Here is a 17,897-nt window from a genome sequence, read left to right on the forward strand (position 1 = left end):
ATATCTTTGATTTCATTTCATAATCTCAAAGCATTTTGATCTACATCAAATAGTTTTTATGCTTTTTAACACACTTTTCGATGAAAAATCAAAGAAAAAAAATATTGACCATCGTCTTTATGCAGGATAAAATATAAAATAGTTGCACTCTTTTTCTCGAATGCGCCAGTGGTGTAGGGGTTATCATGGCGGCTTCCCAAGCCGTTGACCCGGGTTCGATTCCCGGCTGGCGCATATTTTTTTTTCTCGTACAGTTATACCGTTATCCATTTTATTTAGCTTTGGTTATATATCCGAGGATCCAGCCATAAATGTAACGCGAATAAACACTTCAGAAACAATTTTTCATAAATATAATAAACTAAACTATCGATGTCAGGATTTAGACAAGGAACGCCTTGCATATTTCAACGTCTGAGAGAAAATGGCTGAGGAGTCGAAGCCATTGGATCTCACAAAATACATCGTTAGAGAGGTACTTTGGCTAAGATACGCTAATCCGTTTACCCTTAACTCATCTAATAGCTATGATTTTTTGTTAGGCGCCGCCGACTGTGTACTACATTCCGGAATTCGTCACCGAGAGTGAACAAGCTGATCTTTTAAAACAGGTTTGGGGTCATTTGACTGTCTCGAAATAATCGTCTCTCCTCACTGTTGCTTGTGCTGCAATAAAGTTGATAAATGTCTTTTAAAATGAAAACAATTCAGGTTTACTCAGCGCCAAAGCCAAAATGGACGCAGCTCTCAGGTCGACGCTTGCAAAATTGGGGTAATAATAAAATATTTGTTTTGATATGGCTCAGGTGTGTGGGTTTTTATTGTTTTTTTGTACTTAAAAACTGACAGTGGCTGTGATTTTTCCTTGTAGGAGGTTTACCACATCCAAAGGTGTGTGCATGTCTTAATTATCTTGCATTTTATTTCAGTATTCTTTAAAGCCTTTTATTGTTGTTTAAATTACAGGGAATGGTACAGGACAAACTCCCACCAGTAAGTTATACTTAAGTCTAAAATATTCTACGCAGTCGTCTCTTACCTGTCAAAAGTACAGCAAAAGTAGGGAAAAAACTAAAAACAGACATGATCTAAAATTGGCTACTAAATTCAGAGTGCCTATACCAGCCATAAGCTTCCAAACTCCCCCACACAAGCAAAGTGCCAGATGAAACCCAAAGAACTATACTGCTTTATCATCTGCATTTGCCCAGAAATTTTCCTAACAAAATAAATGTTGTTAGGGACGACAGCTGTTGGTCCACCTATCCCCTGCAAATCTCAAATCTTTGTGGGGCATAGAGCTACTGCCCCCTTACCCCCCCCCCCCCCCCCCCCTACTGTAGCCAAAGGCTGGACAAGGCCTGTGTTATTCTTACCTCCCTCCCTAAGTAAAATCTGTTGGTAGAATGTGTCAGAGTAAAGCGGATTGGAAGACTGGTTCTGTTTTCAGTGGCTGTTGAAGCATGCTACATATTTGGGGAAGCTTCCCGTCTTCAAAGGGAAAGCCCCTAATCATGTTCTTGTAAATGAGTATGAGCCAGGTCAAGGAATTATGGTAAGTCTAGGTGCAAAACCAGCTTTTTATTACTTATTTGGGCAATTTAAATCAGAAAGAAGAAAATAATGGACTGGAATTAGCCTGCGTAAAAGTGCTAAAGGGGAAAAGAAAGGGATCCATGGGCAAGAGAAAAGGGGTCCATGGGCTAGAGAATTATTTTCACACCTTTGCACACTAGCTGGACTGGGGTTCTGTAGATTCAAAGATGGGATACTTTTCATGCTTTTCTTGTGATTTTCTTTTAGTCTCAAGAAAATATGAAGCATTTTTTTTTCTTATTTTATTTTTTTATTTTTTCAAATTTTTCAAATATGTGTCCAGCCCTATTTTTTGTCCTAAATATAACAAGTAGATAAGTATACTGTCTGAAACCTCTCCCCAGCTTTGGTATAGAACATAAATATTATGTGTCCCCCTTTTTATTAAATACCATGTGTGTCAGGGAAAAGCTTTTACCTAAAAAGTAATGTGGTCTTCACCATCTTGTTGTAAATCTAAATCCTTTTTTTATTTTCTTTATTTTTTTATTTCTTTTGTCCAGCCTCATGAAGATGGTCCTTTGTTCTTCCCTGTGGTTTCCACTATTAGTCTTGGCTCGCACACATTGTTGGACTTCTATCACCCATTGAAAAAAAATACTGAATCACAGGTACTGTCTGTAGATTAAAGGGTACAGTGCTTAGGTTGGGTTTCAGTTTGCTTTAGGGGAGGGTTACAAAGTCAAATATTCAAAAAAGTCTGAAATAGCAGTGGAGCATTAAATGACTCTAAAATTTGAAGGCCGGCAAAGGAAACTAGAAACCTGATAAATCTTGAAACACACAAACAAAAGACATTTTTTTCTGCAGTTTTCAAGCTTACTTAGGCAATGAATATGGTGTGTGTGTGTTTGTGTGAGGAGGGGGTTCTGAGAAAAGTTCAGTTGTGGTGTTAGGGGTCAATGTTTATAAAAATCATACATTTACACCAGGCTCGTACCCAGGATTTTTCTTGGGGGGGGGGGGGGGGGGCGAAATCCGAAAAAGTGGACCTAATTTTTCTTGGGAGTGGGGGGGAGGGCGTGAGTTTTCTGATAAATCTGACAACCCCCAAAAGAACAAAAAGGTTCTTTTTCATACCTTTGTAGTATCTCCACGAGACGTTTATTGCCGGATTTGGCTACAAATAAAGTCTGACTAATGGATTGATGACATACCAGAGTGATCAAGCTTATGCTTTATAGTTTTGTCTACAAATAGCACGTCTATTGACAACCGAAATTGGACTTTTGGTTGCTGTGGTGGGGTGCTCCCAGCCACCTGCACCCCCCTGGGTACGGGGGGCCTTTACACATGTTTTTCACATTTACTTCCTCTCTACACAGCCTACTGGAATGTCTCATGAGGAAACTTCAAAGGTTACCACATTACAAGACAGATACTTCATGTCCTTGCTCTTAGAGCCCCGCAGCTTGCTCTTACTGACGGAGGATCTTTACACCAGTTACTTACATGGAATTGAGGGTCGGGCCCATGATATTTTTACCACAGACATTGTGAACCGTGAGCAGTGTAAGCTGTCTAAGGAGCTAGGCTCTACCCTCATCAGATCCACTAGAATCTCCCTTACGATTCGTCATGTTCCAAAAATATTGAACGTGAAAGTGAAGCTAAGACGGTGACTTTTGAATGACTAGAGAAAAAACCTAAAGTACAAGTACTCCTTAACAAACTAAATAAGCATGAGATAGTCTTATGACATCAGATAATCTCTCCGGGTAAAGGAAGCAGAGAAGGAAGCAAATACTTCATACGTTAAGTGTGTGAGAAAACCTGGATTGGGGCTCTTCTTCTTCTTCTTCTTCTTTTTCTTCTTCTTCTTCTTCTTCTTCTTCTTCTTCTTCTTTCTTTTTACAGGGGGAGGGGGAGGGGTAGTTTCAATAAAATCAGACGGGGTGAACGTCGGCAAAATTGATTTTAACCCTGATGGATGGAGTTTTGGGCATTTTTCAACAGAAATTCTTACCCCTCAGAGATTGCAAATTGGTTGTGGAAATCTTTATAAGATAGGAAAAGATAGGAAAATCGGAAAATAACGTTAAAAACCCCCTTAGGAATAACAATTGGTTCACTTTTATACCCTAAGAGATTACGGAATAGTAAACAAAACGTTAAACACCCCCTTAGAAGTAGCAGTTGGTTGAATTTTAAACCCTAAGCTAAGAGATAGCAAAATCGGAACCCCCCCCCCCCCCCCCCCTTGGCTTTCACCCATAGGCACATACATTCTGTACAAAGTGGTAAGCCTGGTCAGGGTGCCTGCTGCTACGGTGATAACAGAACCCTTTACAAATAGCCCAATAGAGAACCTAATAAAACATATATATATTTTATCGCTGGTGCTAGTAGTATACTGGATTTCCGAGTTGGTGGTGTTCTCAGTGAGGTACTTGCTGGCAGACAAAAATTCTATTTTCCCGTGATGGATTTTTGAATTCTCGATGATTTTTTCATGTCATGGCCGCATTAGCGCGCCTCAATCTACAGTACTTCGAAAAACCGCACTAGTGCACACTAGCGACATAACGACATGGGCGCGCGCACTATGTTTAGCCCGACATAACGACATGGGCGCGCGCACTATGTTTAGCCCGACATAACGACATGGGCGCGCGCACTATGTTTAGCCCGACATAACGACATGGAAAGAATGACATAAAAGAAAAAAAAACATGTTTTTTCTCTTATGTCGTTATGTCCATGTCGTTATGTCGAAGATAAGAGTGCCTACGCCCATGTCGATATGTCGCTAGTGTGCACTAGGCAAAAGCACTAGGCATAAAGAAAACAGCACGCCTTTTTCACTTTTATATAATCTTTATAACAAGTCAGGGACTGTAAAATATATGGCAATAGAAAATTTGCGCATATTATCCATTCTAAAACACATTGTCAAATGCAAAAACGACCTTTCACGCCCAAAAGTTTAGTCTCCTGTCCGTGCGTAGAAAACTACCAAAAGTTTTGCTGTTTGTTGTTTAGGAGGATTCCTGTGTTATGCATTGGACGGCAGAGACTTGGTCCAGATATTCAAAATGGCGGCTTGCTTGAAAACAACCGGCAAATTTTGGATTTTATCGCTCTAAAAACAGCTCTTACAGCGCCATCGACATACTATAAACGTGGTGAATACTTTAAGGGAAAGTAGATCCCGCTTTTTATTAATTTCGTGCATGAATTCTAGCTGAGATAGTAGCAAATGGTGAACATGTCATTTCGGTGCCCAAGTTTCGGTGTCGGTCTTGTTGATAGATCTCTGCAGAGAGATGTGAGTGTGGTTTGTACAGCAGAGCAAACCAGCAAAGTATTCGTGGCTTTTAAAGTTATCGAAGAAAGGCTTCATGGAGACAGTGGCTACAAGGTTTTCGTCACTTCTAACGATACTCAAGGTAATGCTAAGCTTACTCTAAGAATCAATACCGATCAACATAAGTCAATAACAAATAATTTAGCCAGATATATGAACCAAACGTGCCGTTTTTTTCAAAAGACTGCATTGCATGAAAGATCTGGCGCCTTTAGGTTTATTGCCTGTATTTACACACTTCACAAGAAGAAGCATATTGTGTATTGTTTTTGTGAGTTATTACAGTTCTTGAAAAGCTAGCATCTAAATATTCTTTAAAACTTGCATATACTGTTACTGTTATCTCCAAGTAGAGGGGCATCAAACAAGATGCAATTCTCACATACAGCTTGATTCTTTTTTTCTTTTCAGGTATCTTTATAACAGGGTTGACTCAAGCACTACAGTCATTGACCCCCTATACTCTCCAATTTTGCAATAACACGCAACAATGGATATCTCCAAGAACTTTTGATGTTGACATTTTCATTGGATCCCACTTGGATATCCTCAAAATATTGAGCCATCGACAGCCCTCCCCATTACTTCTTGTGATGGATAATTGTCATGCGGTGTCAGAAGGAGGTTCAGTTATGAAGGACCTAGTAAACATTGCCAGACAACAGCCAAAGTGCATTATCATGGGTTTAACATCAGGTATTGTGGGTAGGAGGAGAACATGCATTTCAGATGTATATCAACTTTTAACTACAATGGAGGTAACATTTGGTGTCCAAGCTATTGTTTCTAGTGATTTACTTGCTGTAAACAAGTATGGAGAAAGACCTGAAGAGACATTGGTTGTAGCCTCGTCAATGACAAATGACATAATTAACAAGAACGTGTTAGAGTGTTTGCACGAGGCAAGGGATACACTGTCCTTTGCTAACAATGGTGAAAGTGTAGATGTTTTTAATCGCCTGTCATCCATGTTAGCGGAATGTGAAGATATATTAATAGATCTTGGTACCTTTAGTTCACTCAAGGCTTTGTCATTCACTAGTAGAGAATTTAACAAAGAAGGGAAGAAAGCAATAAAGGCCAAACAAGAAGACTTAGCAACCACCCTACAAATATGTGCAGCTAAACTAGACGAAGTGGTTAATACTGTGAAGAAAGAGTTTGATGGTTCTGCAGATATTCTATTGACAGATGTGACAAGAAGAATTTTTCAATTTTTAACTTTGTTGGATAAAGAGAATTCTACATCCCCTACAGAACAAGTTGAATTAAGAAATAAAAATTTTGAAAGAGTTCATTTTAAATGTCAAAATGATGACATTAGTAAAATTGAAATTGCCAATCACACAACAAGGCCAATGCAAAGACCTGTTGCTGTGATTCTTGCAAAGTCTGAACTGCAAGCTCATGCCATAAACAGCCTTATCAGTTACATCTCTGATTTTACTCATCCATACCTCAAAACCAGAATTTTGTCAAATGACAAGATCAATCAGATGATTAACACTCACATGTCTTTAGATGACAAGGAGCCAGACCCCCTAGTAGGTGACATGACCATGCAGGGCATCTTGAATGGGTCCATTAATGTCCTTATTGTATGCCGTGAGGTAGAGCATCTACTGCGCCTATCTCAGTGCCGGCTGGTTGTCAGGTTCGGTGTCCCTAATGATTATATATCATATGTTGTTGTCAAGAACATTGCCAGAGAGCAAAATGCACATGTGATGTTTATAAAAACCAAGAGCGTGCAATGTCACGAGGAAAATACCTTTGTGGTAAGTAAAAGTTTATTTGTTTTTATGTATTGTGACTGTGCATAATATCTTATGAGAGCAGCACCAAACCATCAGGCCATCTAAAATGATATATACCTTTTTTTAGGAGAAAATGTCACATGTAATTTGGTTTGTCAACTGTTACTCAGCCAAGCTTCTGTTGGCCATACCATCTTTTGGTATTATGTTCACAGTTTTGCCTAAAAAAGCATCATTATAGGAAATATTTTTTTACAGGAATTTCAGACATTGGAAGAAATATTCTATGTCAGAAGCTCACCACAGCCGGTGCATCATTGCACATCTGATCTGAAAGAGGACTCAGTATATACACCATTTGGCCCAGATGGGCCCTGTGTAACGGCAGATACATCCATCAGTCTCATCAATAGGTATCCAGTAGTAAAATTATTTTTTAAATCTTTGGGACCTTCTTGTTACTGCCCAAAATTTGATACGTTGACCGATTTTGATCCCTAATTCAGTTGTTTATCATTTTTGAGCAAGTACCTTATCAAGAATATGAGCACCCTGGTATCACAAACCCCCTGCTGGCTCGTATTGATGGTTTCTTCCTTGAGAATTTTAGTAAGCAGGCTCTAGTTTTTACTACCCTCTCTACCCATCACAATTTAAGTAAGCAGACTCAATCCCTTCACCCTGTAAAAGACTCTACCTTGTTTCATATACTGTACCTCTTAAGTCTTTTTAACCCCTTTTTCAAACAATCATTTTTGTTATATTTTTCAATAGGAAATACAATTCTCTGTAGCCTTTAAAATTACTGGTACTGTTACTGTGGAATCTCGAGCATTGGGAGCTCTTCTCCAAATCCTTACTGGCATTGTTGTTTCAGTTTTTGTAGTCAGTTCCACACTGATGGGTTGAGTAAAGCTATCCCACATTGCTGCAGCAGTGTGTTTGAGCAGGGAGAGCAGATCAAAGTGACTTCTACATTGTTTTTGCCAAGAAATTCTCCACTTAGCCAGCCATTCAAGGTGAGGACATCATCAGAAATGTGATTATTTTGTAACCTTACTTTACATACATTATAACCACAAACAAAGTTTGGCATCTATTAGGTTAGCAAATCAGTCAGTCAAAAACAGTGTCAGCCAGGTAGTAAGGCAACCAGTTAGTCAGTTATTCCGTCAGACATCTAGCCATTAAAGCAGCCACACCAAGCCCATAGCCAGGTGTGTGTGTTTGTGGTGGGGGAGGGGGGGGGAGGAGAGGGGGTTGTCTACCCAGTGGATCATCATCTACAGGTATCTTGTCCTTATGAAGCTCACAGTATTACTCAGTTTCCTTTTATTTGTTCTCCTGCCACTGGCCAGCAGACAGCAGGTCAGTCATTTAGTGAAATCAATCTACAGTATCAGTCAAAGTCAATCAATCAGTTATTCAATAACTCAGGTCAATCAAGCAGTGAGTCAATCAGTCAACAGTGACTGTTATGTGTCTAACGTCTGATGTAAATAATAATGCGTTGTCTGATCAAGGTTTGTCTCGTCAACAGGCCCACCTAACAGTTTCCAAACACAATCCTAAACATGAACCAGCAGTAGCTAAGCTGAGATGTGAGCAATTGGCAGCCCTAGAGGCGGTCAAAGCGCTTCATACTGCAGGGGAGCTAGACTCCAGTTTACAGCCATGCGCAAGGCGGCGAGAGCATGTGTTCAAGAGAAAAGACGAGACATGTCCTGACGAGATCGCGGATGGGAGTATAGGCCGGGCGGGATCGCTCAGGCGAAGACGTGCTTACAAGTGTAAGGTATAATGCAGGCCAAGTGGGACATACGGCTACGTGCACGATGTTGGTACCCAACCGTGTAACATGCGTATTGAAGCGCACTATGGGCCGGGTTTGAAGTGCAGTGACACGAATAGGGAACTGTTCCTTATTCAAGTTAGTTTTCGCGAATAAGGAAATGGAATCTCCCAACGTCCGATTTCGTTTTACGACTTATCCGAATAAGGAATAGACTATGAAGAGGATTGTCAGTGTTTGCTCATCATTTCTCAATAAAGGAAATGAAATTTCATAACTCCCGATTTCGCTTTAACTACATATCAGAATAAGGAATAGACTAAAAAGAGGGTCGTTTTTGTTTTCTAAACATTTCTCGAATAAGGAAATGGAATTTCATAACGCCCGATCTCGTTTTACGACTTATCCGAATAAGGAATAGACTAAAGAGAGGGTTCTTTAGTATTTTCTAAACATTTCTCGAATAAGGAGATGGTATTTCATAACGCCTGATTTCGTTTTAACTACTTATCCGAATAAGGAATAGACTAAAAAGAGGGTCGTTTGTGTTTTCTAAACATTTCTCGAATAAGGAAATGGTATTTCATAACGCCTGATTTCGTTTTAACTACTTATCCGAATAAGGAATAAACTATGAAGAGGATTGTCAGTGTTTGTGTGTTATGTGCACAAGCGCTTAGATTATTCGACCGGGTATAAATATTATCGAAGCGTTCAACTTTCCCCGGCCTCTTATGCGCTTGAACACGGATGCGTGTAGAATAGGGCTTAATGAGTGTTTCTTTGTGCGCTTACATCATTCGAAACTGAGTTCGACCGGGTAAAATACGGTGTCATAGCCATGCTGTTTATGAGATCTCAGAATAAGGGGGACAAAGCATTCTCTCCCGAAAATGTTGCATATTATATACACAAATTGTTGCTTTAAGAACGAAATTTAAGCGGATTTGGATATATAATCTCATGTTGAATCCTTGAGTTGGTAAGTCTTGACGTTTACAAGTTTTAATATAGAGGATATTGATATCCAAACTTTGAGTGCTCTCGCGGGGGGGACATGTGGTCGTTACGCATTTATCGTTTAATTGCTCCCTTATCGATCATCCTACATCAATGGGTAACACAGCAATGGAAAGAGCAACTAATGTTGATTTTAGAAACATGTAAGATTCTCTATGAAGCGGAGCGAGAAAAAAAAATATCGCGCTGGTTTGTTTCGACACTTTGCAAATGTTACGCCATTTTCGCGTCATTATCACAATTAGGCCGACAAAATGCGATTTCTTACTCTTGCTTTGAATATGTTTAAGCTCAAATCTTTTTCCTTGTAAACATTAAACATTATAACATCCTTGGAGCTAATTATTTCATAGTGAAGAGCAACATTCGGCAAAATATACGTTAACTTATTCGAGTAGGGTCACTACTCCGCCGTTGAGTATCAACATCGTGCACATAGCCATACTACAATATAAATAGAGTGGCGCGATAGCTCCAGGTCTCTAAGAAAGAGGACCAAGGTGCAAAACCAGGTTTTGATTTACTGAGGTGTAAAAACCTGGCTCTCTACATTGGGGACTGTGATTCACTTGTCTTCTCGGATTGGACGTTAAAATGGAGGTCCTGTAACCACTATTCGCTAGATACATTAAACATGATTGAGGCATTCTTTTGCATTTGTTTACAATATACTGCTGCATTTGTAATGAAGCATGACAAAATGTATTTGGTAGCCTTGCAAATCATGCAAAAAATGTTATATGTCTTCAGGGACGGCGGCAGAGTTTTTTTATTGGAGGAAAGATACAGTAGGAATGCGTGCTGGTTGGCAACCCAGCGAGTATGCCTTCACGCTCAAGCAATTGTTTCAACCTGCATTTCCTTGTGCACCCTAAAAGCTGCCGTCCTTTTCTTTTAGATTCCCTGTGTCTTCACCAACAGCCTTCCTGATCCTGGCCAATCATGCTATGTGTATGCGGTCCACCTTGTACTAACTAAGCCAGACTCGCATGAGAGGGCTGTTCGCTCACAAGGAACACGTTTAAAGGACCCTGAGAAGCGGCCTTTATCTTTAGGGATTATTCTCAACAAATCATTGCCAAAGGTGAGCACACTGAAAAGGAGATCATTTTTTTATGATCTCTGTAAAAACGTTATTAATGACACCTCCTTGTCCTACATCTTATGTTTTTCAGCTCCCCGCATTTATTATCTACGACAGAGCAGGTGAGATGACTGTCTCTCTCAAGCATTGCTACAATACCATGCTCACTTCCCAACAACTCGCACTAATACAGCGCTTCCACCGATACGTGTTCACTGACGTCCTGAACCTCGAGAAAGGCGAGTCCTCGCTGAACTTCGAACCAAAAGAGAACAAGAATGGATGCTTCCTTGTACTACTCAGGAACACTGATCAGACTACGAACCCCGATAGGGAAGGTCAGACAAAGAACCCCTATGAAGAAGGCCAGACAACGAATCCCGATAGGGGAGGTCAAACAACGAATCCCGATGAGGCACAGGAAAATATCCGTAAAGGATTTGACGGCTTTCCAAAACTGAGTCAAGACGTTCATGCTTCAGGAGTTGAGAGGTGCGACAAAATCCCTTTAGACGGGGCGAATGGTAGCGCAACGGTCACAAGCAATGAGCTTCGTAGAACGCCGTGTAATGCAAATGGTAATAAGTATGATATTCGGCCTGAGATGGTTAACGAAGAAAATGTTCCAATCTTGGCCAAGCAAAATACCCACAATACTAATCCATCTTGGAAAATCGCATTCGGTTTCCTTTACTCTCTAGAAGATTCCGTGACCAGTTTTGATGACCCATGTGATCCTCCTCCTCCAATTACAAGCGACTTTGAAGTGTTTCGTGACAGTGTCGTCACGACAGCATACGCTCCTTCGAGATTGCGTTACTACGTGGCTGATATCCGCTATGATGAGAGTCCAACCTCACCGTTCCCCTCTCCGTCCGTCGCACCAACGTTCGGAGACTACTACAAGGATCGCTATGGCGTGGATCTGTCACGTGATCAGCCTCTATTGGATGTGGATCACGTGTCCTCGCGCCTGAACTTCCTTCGGCCTCGTTATAAAACAAGCAAGGGCAAAGATCTGGCTCTACCGGATGAGAAATCCAAAAGGTAAACTGCTGGTCTGATCACCGAAGTACATCAAGCCTTTTTGGTTTTATGATGATAATAATTGAATTAACCTAACTACTTTTTTGGTCATACAAATTAACCGTGATTTCACTAAAACAGCCACATGGGTTATATTGACTCATTGCCCATTATTGCTTTAGGGATTATTGTTTACTACTGTTAAAATAAAAAAATACGTCTCTTAGTTCTTGACTTTTAGGGTTTATTTTAGTACGACTGTTTGTCCTGTGCCGTAGGTTCTAGAAATGGCTTATGGCTAAGAAATGGCTCATGGCCTCATTGTCAACAGGTCGCAGAGGTCACGTGTGTCCTTGGTCCCAGAGATGTGTTCTATCCACCCTATACCGGGCTCACTGTGGCGTGACATCACTAACATGCCGTCTATTCTTTATCGTGTCGATGCTTTGCTTATAGCCGAGGAGCTACGCCAGAAATTAGCCGTCGAGGCGGGGATAGGTAAGGTAGATATTCAGTCAACTTGGAATAACTCGACAGAAAAGCAAGCTTGACATCCCCTTTCTTTCCGGGGAGAAATGTTAGTCGTAATGTATAGGATCTAAAATATACATCCACATTTACATGTGTATGTATATCCCTTCCTTAGAAAAAATGGATCCTCCCCAAGAAATGTTGTGCCATAGCTATGAAATATTTTAGTTAGTCGCAGCCATAGGTACTGTGCTGTTAAGCTTTTATTCGTCTATCTAACCCGCCAAAAGCTTGTCCTTGATCCTTACCCTGTTTCCGTCCGTCAGTGTTTGCTTCAGCGGTTCGTGTTAGAGTTTTTACTTCGTGCTTACTTGAAATTCCATAGCATTATCATTCTATTGTTGTGTGATTGTAGGTATGCCCGTCTGGCCTGAAGGACATGATCTACCTCAACTGTCCATCGAAGAGATGGTAGCAGGGCCAATTCACCCAGCTGCTGCCTCTAGCGACGTCACTGTACAGTGTTCCTCTTTCAGTGATCCAAATACTGCCGCTAAAACTTGCTCAGTAGTCAACACAAGTGTGCCTCTGGAGACTCGCTTGGGCAGCATGATCCTTAGCGATTCTACTGATGCGTGCACATGGGAGACCCGGAGAAGTCACTCGAATAAAGGGAGTGAAACTCCAGAAGTTGGCTTAAATGGCAAGAGAGTAAACAGCGCAGGAACCTGTTTAACAGGGGATGTAGACGCGAATGTATCTAAGGATCGTGAAACGCAGTTCGACCCTGGACCATCATCCACTCTTATCCTTCGAGCCCTGACCACAACAAGCGCCAACGATATCATAGATCACGAGCGCCTGGAGATCTACGGTGATGCTTTCATCAAGTACGCAATTTCCGAACTACTTTACAGCGATTTCCCCAATGTTAATGAAGGGAGGCTGTCTTTCTTACGCGGCCTACGCGTTAGCAATCAGCAGCTGTTCTATCTAGGTCGCAGCCGTGGCTTAGCGCCTTTGATACTTACTAAGCCGTTTGAGCCCGTTGGTAGCTGGGTGCCTCCAGGGTTCTCTTCTTCTTCCATGCGTAACGTCCACGAGACCCTGGACGTGAGTCCTCAACATGGAGTTAATGACGTTCTGAACATCGACGATGAAGACAGTTTAGATCATTCCGAGATCCAAGACATCAGCGGCAATGAATGCCGGGGAAACGTCGAACCAATGTTACTCCCACCGCACACGTTTACTGTTATATCCGATAAAACTGTTGCTGATACAATCGAGGCGTTGATAGGCGCTTGTTTGATGTCGAGTGGGACGAATGCGGCGCTTAGGCTGATGAGATGGCTTGACATGGATGTCTCGTCTTGCCCTGATAGTAAACTCTCCAACCCTTCCACTGAGAGCTCGTCTGAAGACAAAGCACGAAGCATCTATCAGGAACCATGTATTACCAATCATATACCCTCGGCTACAGAGCTATCTGTTACAGATATCAAGCCTCCTCTAACCCCTTCCTTTTCAGGGAAGATGGATGTCCAGCTTTTCAAGCGAGCCGTACAAGAGCCACTCTCTACTCCTTTCATCTCAAAGCAGACGGATGATCTCCTTCGCGTACGTACTGCAAATGATCAACCCCCAGCCACTGTATGTTCGACTGCAGGGCAAGGGCTGTTTGAAAACGTTGAGCCATCCTCGACCTCAACAGTCTCCAAGCAGATGAAAGAACAACTTTCCGTGCATGCAGTGGACGAAAAACTTTTTGACAATGCATACTCGACCTCAGAGCATGACCTTTCTATCAACAAGCAACATCAAACTACTGCAGTCTTATCGGAACACCAACTTGGCGAACTTGCCCTCGTCGAGGCTTCATTGGGTTATACTTTCCGAGACAGGGATATTCTGCTTCAGGCGCTAACTCATACGTCTTACCCACGAGCCTACAGCTCCGTCAACAGCAGCTACGAACAGTTGGAGTTCCTGGGGGACGCCCTTCTCGATTACCTCGTCACACGACACGTGCTACAGAGGTTCCCACGTCTCTCTCCCGGTGCAATAACTGACTTGCGTTCTGCTGTGGTCAACAACTACAGCTTGGCGTGTCTGACCATCCAGCGCGACTTTCACAAGCACATGCGATCCATGTCGATGGCACTGTTCAAGGTCGTGAGGAGGTTTGTGCGAAGGCTGAGCGAGATAGAGGAAAAAGAGACGAGACCAGATCAGGTAAACATGAATGGACTATTACGTCAAAGATAATATGACCAGATCAGGTAACGTCGTAAACTTCACCGATAGACCAAGGTAATAGGTGTTTTCCGTTACCGATAGACCGTGGTACTTTGTGTTTTCTGTTACCGATAAACCAAGGTACTTGGTGTTTTCCGTTACCGATAAATCGTGTTACTTGGTGTTTAGTAGTAGCCACGCCATATGTACAGTCGTTTTCCTTCTTATTATTAAGGGGGCAGTAGGAATCAAAGGGGATAATTATAATGTGTCCCTATCTCACTCCTCTCCAACAAATGCAGCAGACTGGCCTTATTGGGATTTGTTCTAATGGGAGACCGTTTCCTTTCTTATGATGGGGTTAGGGGGGACAGTATAGATTAAAAGAGGCAATTTAATAGGTCCCCTATCTGACTTCTCTTCCAATGAATGCAAGCCCGCCATTATAGGGTGCTGTTACCGACACACCACAGATTTGTTCCCGTGATTCGTACAGGTTTATTCCAAGCTTCTGCTCACCACAGTGGAGGATGGGAGAGGCGGCGAGGCCATAGAGGTCCCCAAGGTGCTCGGGGACTTGTTCGAGGCGCTCCTGGGTGCGCTATACGTGGATTGTGGAAGGGATGAGGAACTAGCATGGTCAGTTATCTACCCTCTCCTGACACCAATCATCGGTAAGTTAATTAAGTGAAGTTAAAAAAATTTAATGTTTTTTTTTTTTTTACCGGAAGATCGTGTTCAAAGTCTTCGACAGGGAGGTTTTTTTGTATGTTTCAGAGCACTACTCGGTCCATCTGCCTATCTCACCCACTCGGCAGCTCGTGGAAATGATGCCAGGCGCCGCCACATTCACGTGAGTGCCTTTTTAGGCGATTTTTTACGCATTCGATCCGATTTAACACGCTGGGTTCTCTGTGGTCAAGAATTCTTTTTCCCGCCAGGACTGAGAGATAGATGAGCTTGAATCTCAGTAGCCCTGTTTTTCTCGTCATTTCGCGCGACATTCCCAATCGTCGAAAACAAAACATTTCCTAAAAAATAAGTACCGACTAGTAGGCCAGTGATTTGTTTTTGTCTCTACTATCACAAGTGCGTCATAACTATCATTTCATCTACACAACAAGCTTAAATACAAACCTATTATAAGATTCATAAGATTCAAAACACTTCTCAGAGCCCTAAAGAGTGATATGATCTGTCTTAATCCCTGATTTCCGAGAAAGTGTTCCTCTCAATAACATATCTATATTTGGTAGTCTATTTTAGATCACCTTAAGTAGTAAACAAACAGTACTGTCGGAACCTTTATGGAGAAATTTTAAGTGAGCTATCAGAGATGCAAAAAAGGGTATGTCTGAGAGAGGGTGGAGTCGTAGATCGAAAGATAGATGAGGTAGGCAGGCAAGTGGTGGGTGTGTATTGAGGTGCTAGCTGGGGCAATGTATGTAGGTGATCATGGGTAAATGGGCAGGGCGTATAGGAGAAGGGGGAGATGGTTATGAAAAGTACTGTGGAGTTAGAAGTAGGGGCCAACTTTGGGAGGTATTTATGGGGCAGAGGGGATATACGGAGCACGATAAAGAGATAATAATAGACCGGCTTTTAAGGGACTGGGTATAATGACTGTACATGATAGTATAGGTTTTTCCTACAAGGGGGGTGGGGGGGGTGGGCTAACTGACGTATATGCTAACTTTTGCTGTCTCCGTTGTTATAGCTGTCTGAGTCAAAACGTCATCGGCCATCACGCCTGTGAATTGGTTGTCAAGGGTTACGGGCGGTTCATGGGCACGGGCAGGAACGCCCAGATCGCGCGATCCACCGCTGCCCAGCACGCGCTGGCGCGCATAAAGAGCAAACAAAAGAAATAAAGACTGAGGTAAAATTAACTGCAAGTGTTTAATAACCTGATTGTGGATTTAAAACAGGATTTAAACTTTGGACCTGCTTATAGAAATCTTCCAATGTCCACCAAACCATTCAACCTCCACGCACTAGGTGGCTCGCGGGAAATAAACGATTTTTTTAAATATTTTAATATATTGCAGGAGTTTGAATAATTGTAGATACTACAGAGTAGAGAAGTGAGGTGAGGAATTAATATAGTAGGTAAAATAGTAATAGTATAGTAATAGGTAGTAAAATATAGGAGTGAGACGATTTGCCTGACGGGGATTAAGTATGGAGGAAAATCAGGTTTATTTACTTACTATCCTACCTTTTCACTTATCTATTTTTATTTTTCCTTATTCATTTTTTCCTTAATTAATTTACATTTACTTTTGCTGTTTTGCATGATAAAGAACAAACATCGAAAACAACAGATCATTGAGATTCATCCATTCGCAAAATGGAAATGTGCTAGCGGTTTCTTGAAGAACTCTTTCCCATTGGCATGACTTGAAGCAGATGTTCTACCGGGCCATGTTTACGACAATAAACTGCGACACTGTCATACGCAAGTTCAACTGTCATACGCAAGTTCATAGATTTTGATGTGCCATCGAACTGAGATTACCAGGTCTCAATATTCAGATGTCGCATTTTGTTATTGTTGCAAGAAATTGGACTATGTAGTTTCTATTTCTTTACTCAAATTTTATTCTGTACTTTTAAAGATTTTCTAGTGAGCTTATTTTTTTGGTGAGCTTACATTCTGGCGAAATAGCAAATATTTGTCAGAGTTGGTACTGAGATGTTATTTTCCATGAAGATTTTATTGATTTTGGAGTTATTTGTTTTTGTTCGTATTTTTTGTCCTGTATTTCAAGAGATCGTTTCAACCATCGTAAAAAGCAAGCAACGTCCTGCAGTTAGCGAGACCAAGTGCCTTCTGTTGCCAAATAAACAGATCTTTATCGAACCTGTTTCCCCATTTGGTCGAGATTAAGTACTCTTAATTAAAATAGCACCCGTGCTTGGAAATAAACTGCAGTTGTCGACAAATATATCCCAGTTCTAAGGTTTAGAAAGATGAGGTTTTTTTAATTTTTCATTTTCCGTGAGAAACAGCAATATGTCTATTCGATTAGCACTTGGGTATTCATTTTGCTAAGAAGCTCTGATTCTAACAACTTGCCAGATCCGACTCTCAGGTAGCCCTATCGTCGCGTCTTCTAAACTTCCTCCACATTTATACTCGATTCTTTCACACTTTTTCACGGCGATAGTAAATTATCCTCTGACAAGCCTTGTTTGCAACCTTATAATCTTTTGAAAGTGTCATTGTTGCCGTACAAAACGCTTTTTGCTTGAGCGATTACCATGTAGAAGTCCTTTTAGTTGTCACCGATAAGACGGAATAGACCAAGATTTGATTGATCGGGTCCAATACTGTATATGGGATTTCCTTGTGTTTCTAAAACGATTCTTGGATATTATTTTTGAACTCAAAACGAGCGGTCCTCCCTCCCCTTAACTAAACGTCCTGATTTTATTTAATGTAAATCCCATCATATTTTTTAAGTCTAATATTTTGGTGTGTATGATATTTGTTAATTGGCAAGCGAAAAATTTACCTTCGAAGGAAAACGAAAAAGGAATGACATTTTTCAGCTGAGGGCCCAAATAATATATAAAGCTGTTCTAGACAGTAATTATATAAAA

General features: G+C 41.3%; 2 protein-coding genes and 1 non-coding gene across 3 annotated transcripts; all 3 read left to right on the plus strand.

The window, feature by feature from the left end:
• Positions 1-162: 162 nt before the first annotated feature.
• On the plus strand, positions 163-234 carry Trnag-ccc. Its single transcript has one exon. It is a non-coding gene; the product is annotated as a tRNA-Gly (tRNA).
• A 156-nt stretch (positions 235-390) lies between these two features.
• Positions 391-3,929, plus strand: LOC5507999 (alpha-ketoglutarate-dependent dioxygenase alkB homolog 6). The gene is made up of 8 exons (XM_032376749.2): positions 391-475; positions 543-611; positions 712-772; positions 872-891; positions 967-993; positions 1,451-1,555; positions 2,100-2,207; positions 2,922-3,929. Exons 1-8 carry the CDS (start codon positions 425-427, stop codon positions 3,216-3,218), a joined length of 738 nt encoding a protein of 245 aa, XP_032232640.1. The 5' UTR covers positions 391-424; the 3' UTR covers positions 3,219-3,929.
• A 672-nt stretch (positions 3,930-4,601) lies between these two features.
• LOC5507996 (endoribonuclease Dicer) lies at positions 4,602-17,154 on the plus strand. Its single transcript, XM_032376733.2, has 13 exons — positions 4,602-4,985; positions 5,315-6,681; positions 6,919-7,073; positions 7,538-7,679; positions 8,201-8,455; positions 10,371-10,556; positions 10,648-11,603; positions 11,914-12,080; positions 12,469-14,288; positions 14,788-14,965; positions 15,069-15,144; positions 16,009-16,170; positions 16,595-17,154. Exons 1-12 carry the CDS (start codon positions 4,796-4,798, stop codon positions 16,160-16,162), a joined length of 5,646 nt encoding a protein of 1,881 aa, XP_032232624.2. The 5' UTR covers positions 4,602-4,795; the 3' UTR covers positions 16,163-16,170; positions 16,595-17,154.
• The last annotated feature ends 743 nt before the right edge of the window (positions 17,155-17,897 follow it).

The sequence above is a fragment of the Nematostella vectensis genome, chromosome 7 (assembly GCF_932526225.1).
Source record: "Nematostella vectensis chromosome 7, jaNemVect1.1, whole genome shotgun sequence".
In the NCBI taxonomy this organism is placed as follows: Eukaryota; Metazoa; Cnidaria; class Anthozoa; order Actiniaria; family Edwardsiidae; genus Nematostella; species Nematostella vectensis.

Bases quoted from the DNA above. Each gene is read 5' to 3' on its own strand.
- LOC5507999 (XM_032376749.2), top strand. From the start codon at position 425: ATGGCTGAGGAGTCGAAGCCATTGGATCTCACAAAATACATCGTTAGA. The intron at 892-966 runs GTGTGTGCATGT...TTTAAATTACAG, and splicing joins GAGGTTTACCACATCCAAAG to GGAATGGTACAGGACAAACT. The intron at 994-1,450 runs GTAAGTTATACT...TTCTGTTTTCAG, and splicing joins TACAGGACAAACTCCCACCA to TGGCTGTTGAAGCATGCTAC.
- LOC5507996 (XM_032376733.2), top strand. From the start codon at position 4,796: ATGGTGAACATGTCATTTCGGTGCCCAAGTTTCGGTGTCGGTCTTGTT. The intron at 4,986-5,314 runs GTAATGCTAAGC...TTTTCTTTTCAG, and splicing joins CACTTCTAACGATACTCAAG to GTATCTTTATAACAGGGTTG. The intron at 10,557-10,647 runs GTGAGCACACTG...TATGTTTTTCAG, and splicing joins TCAACAAATCATTGCCAAAG to CTCCCCGCATTTATTATCTA.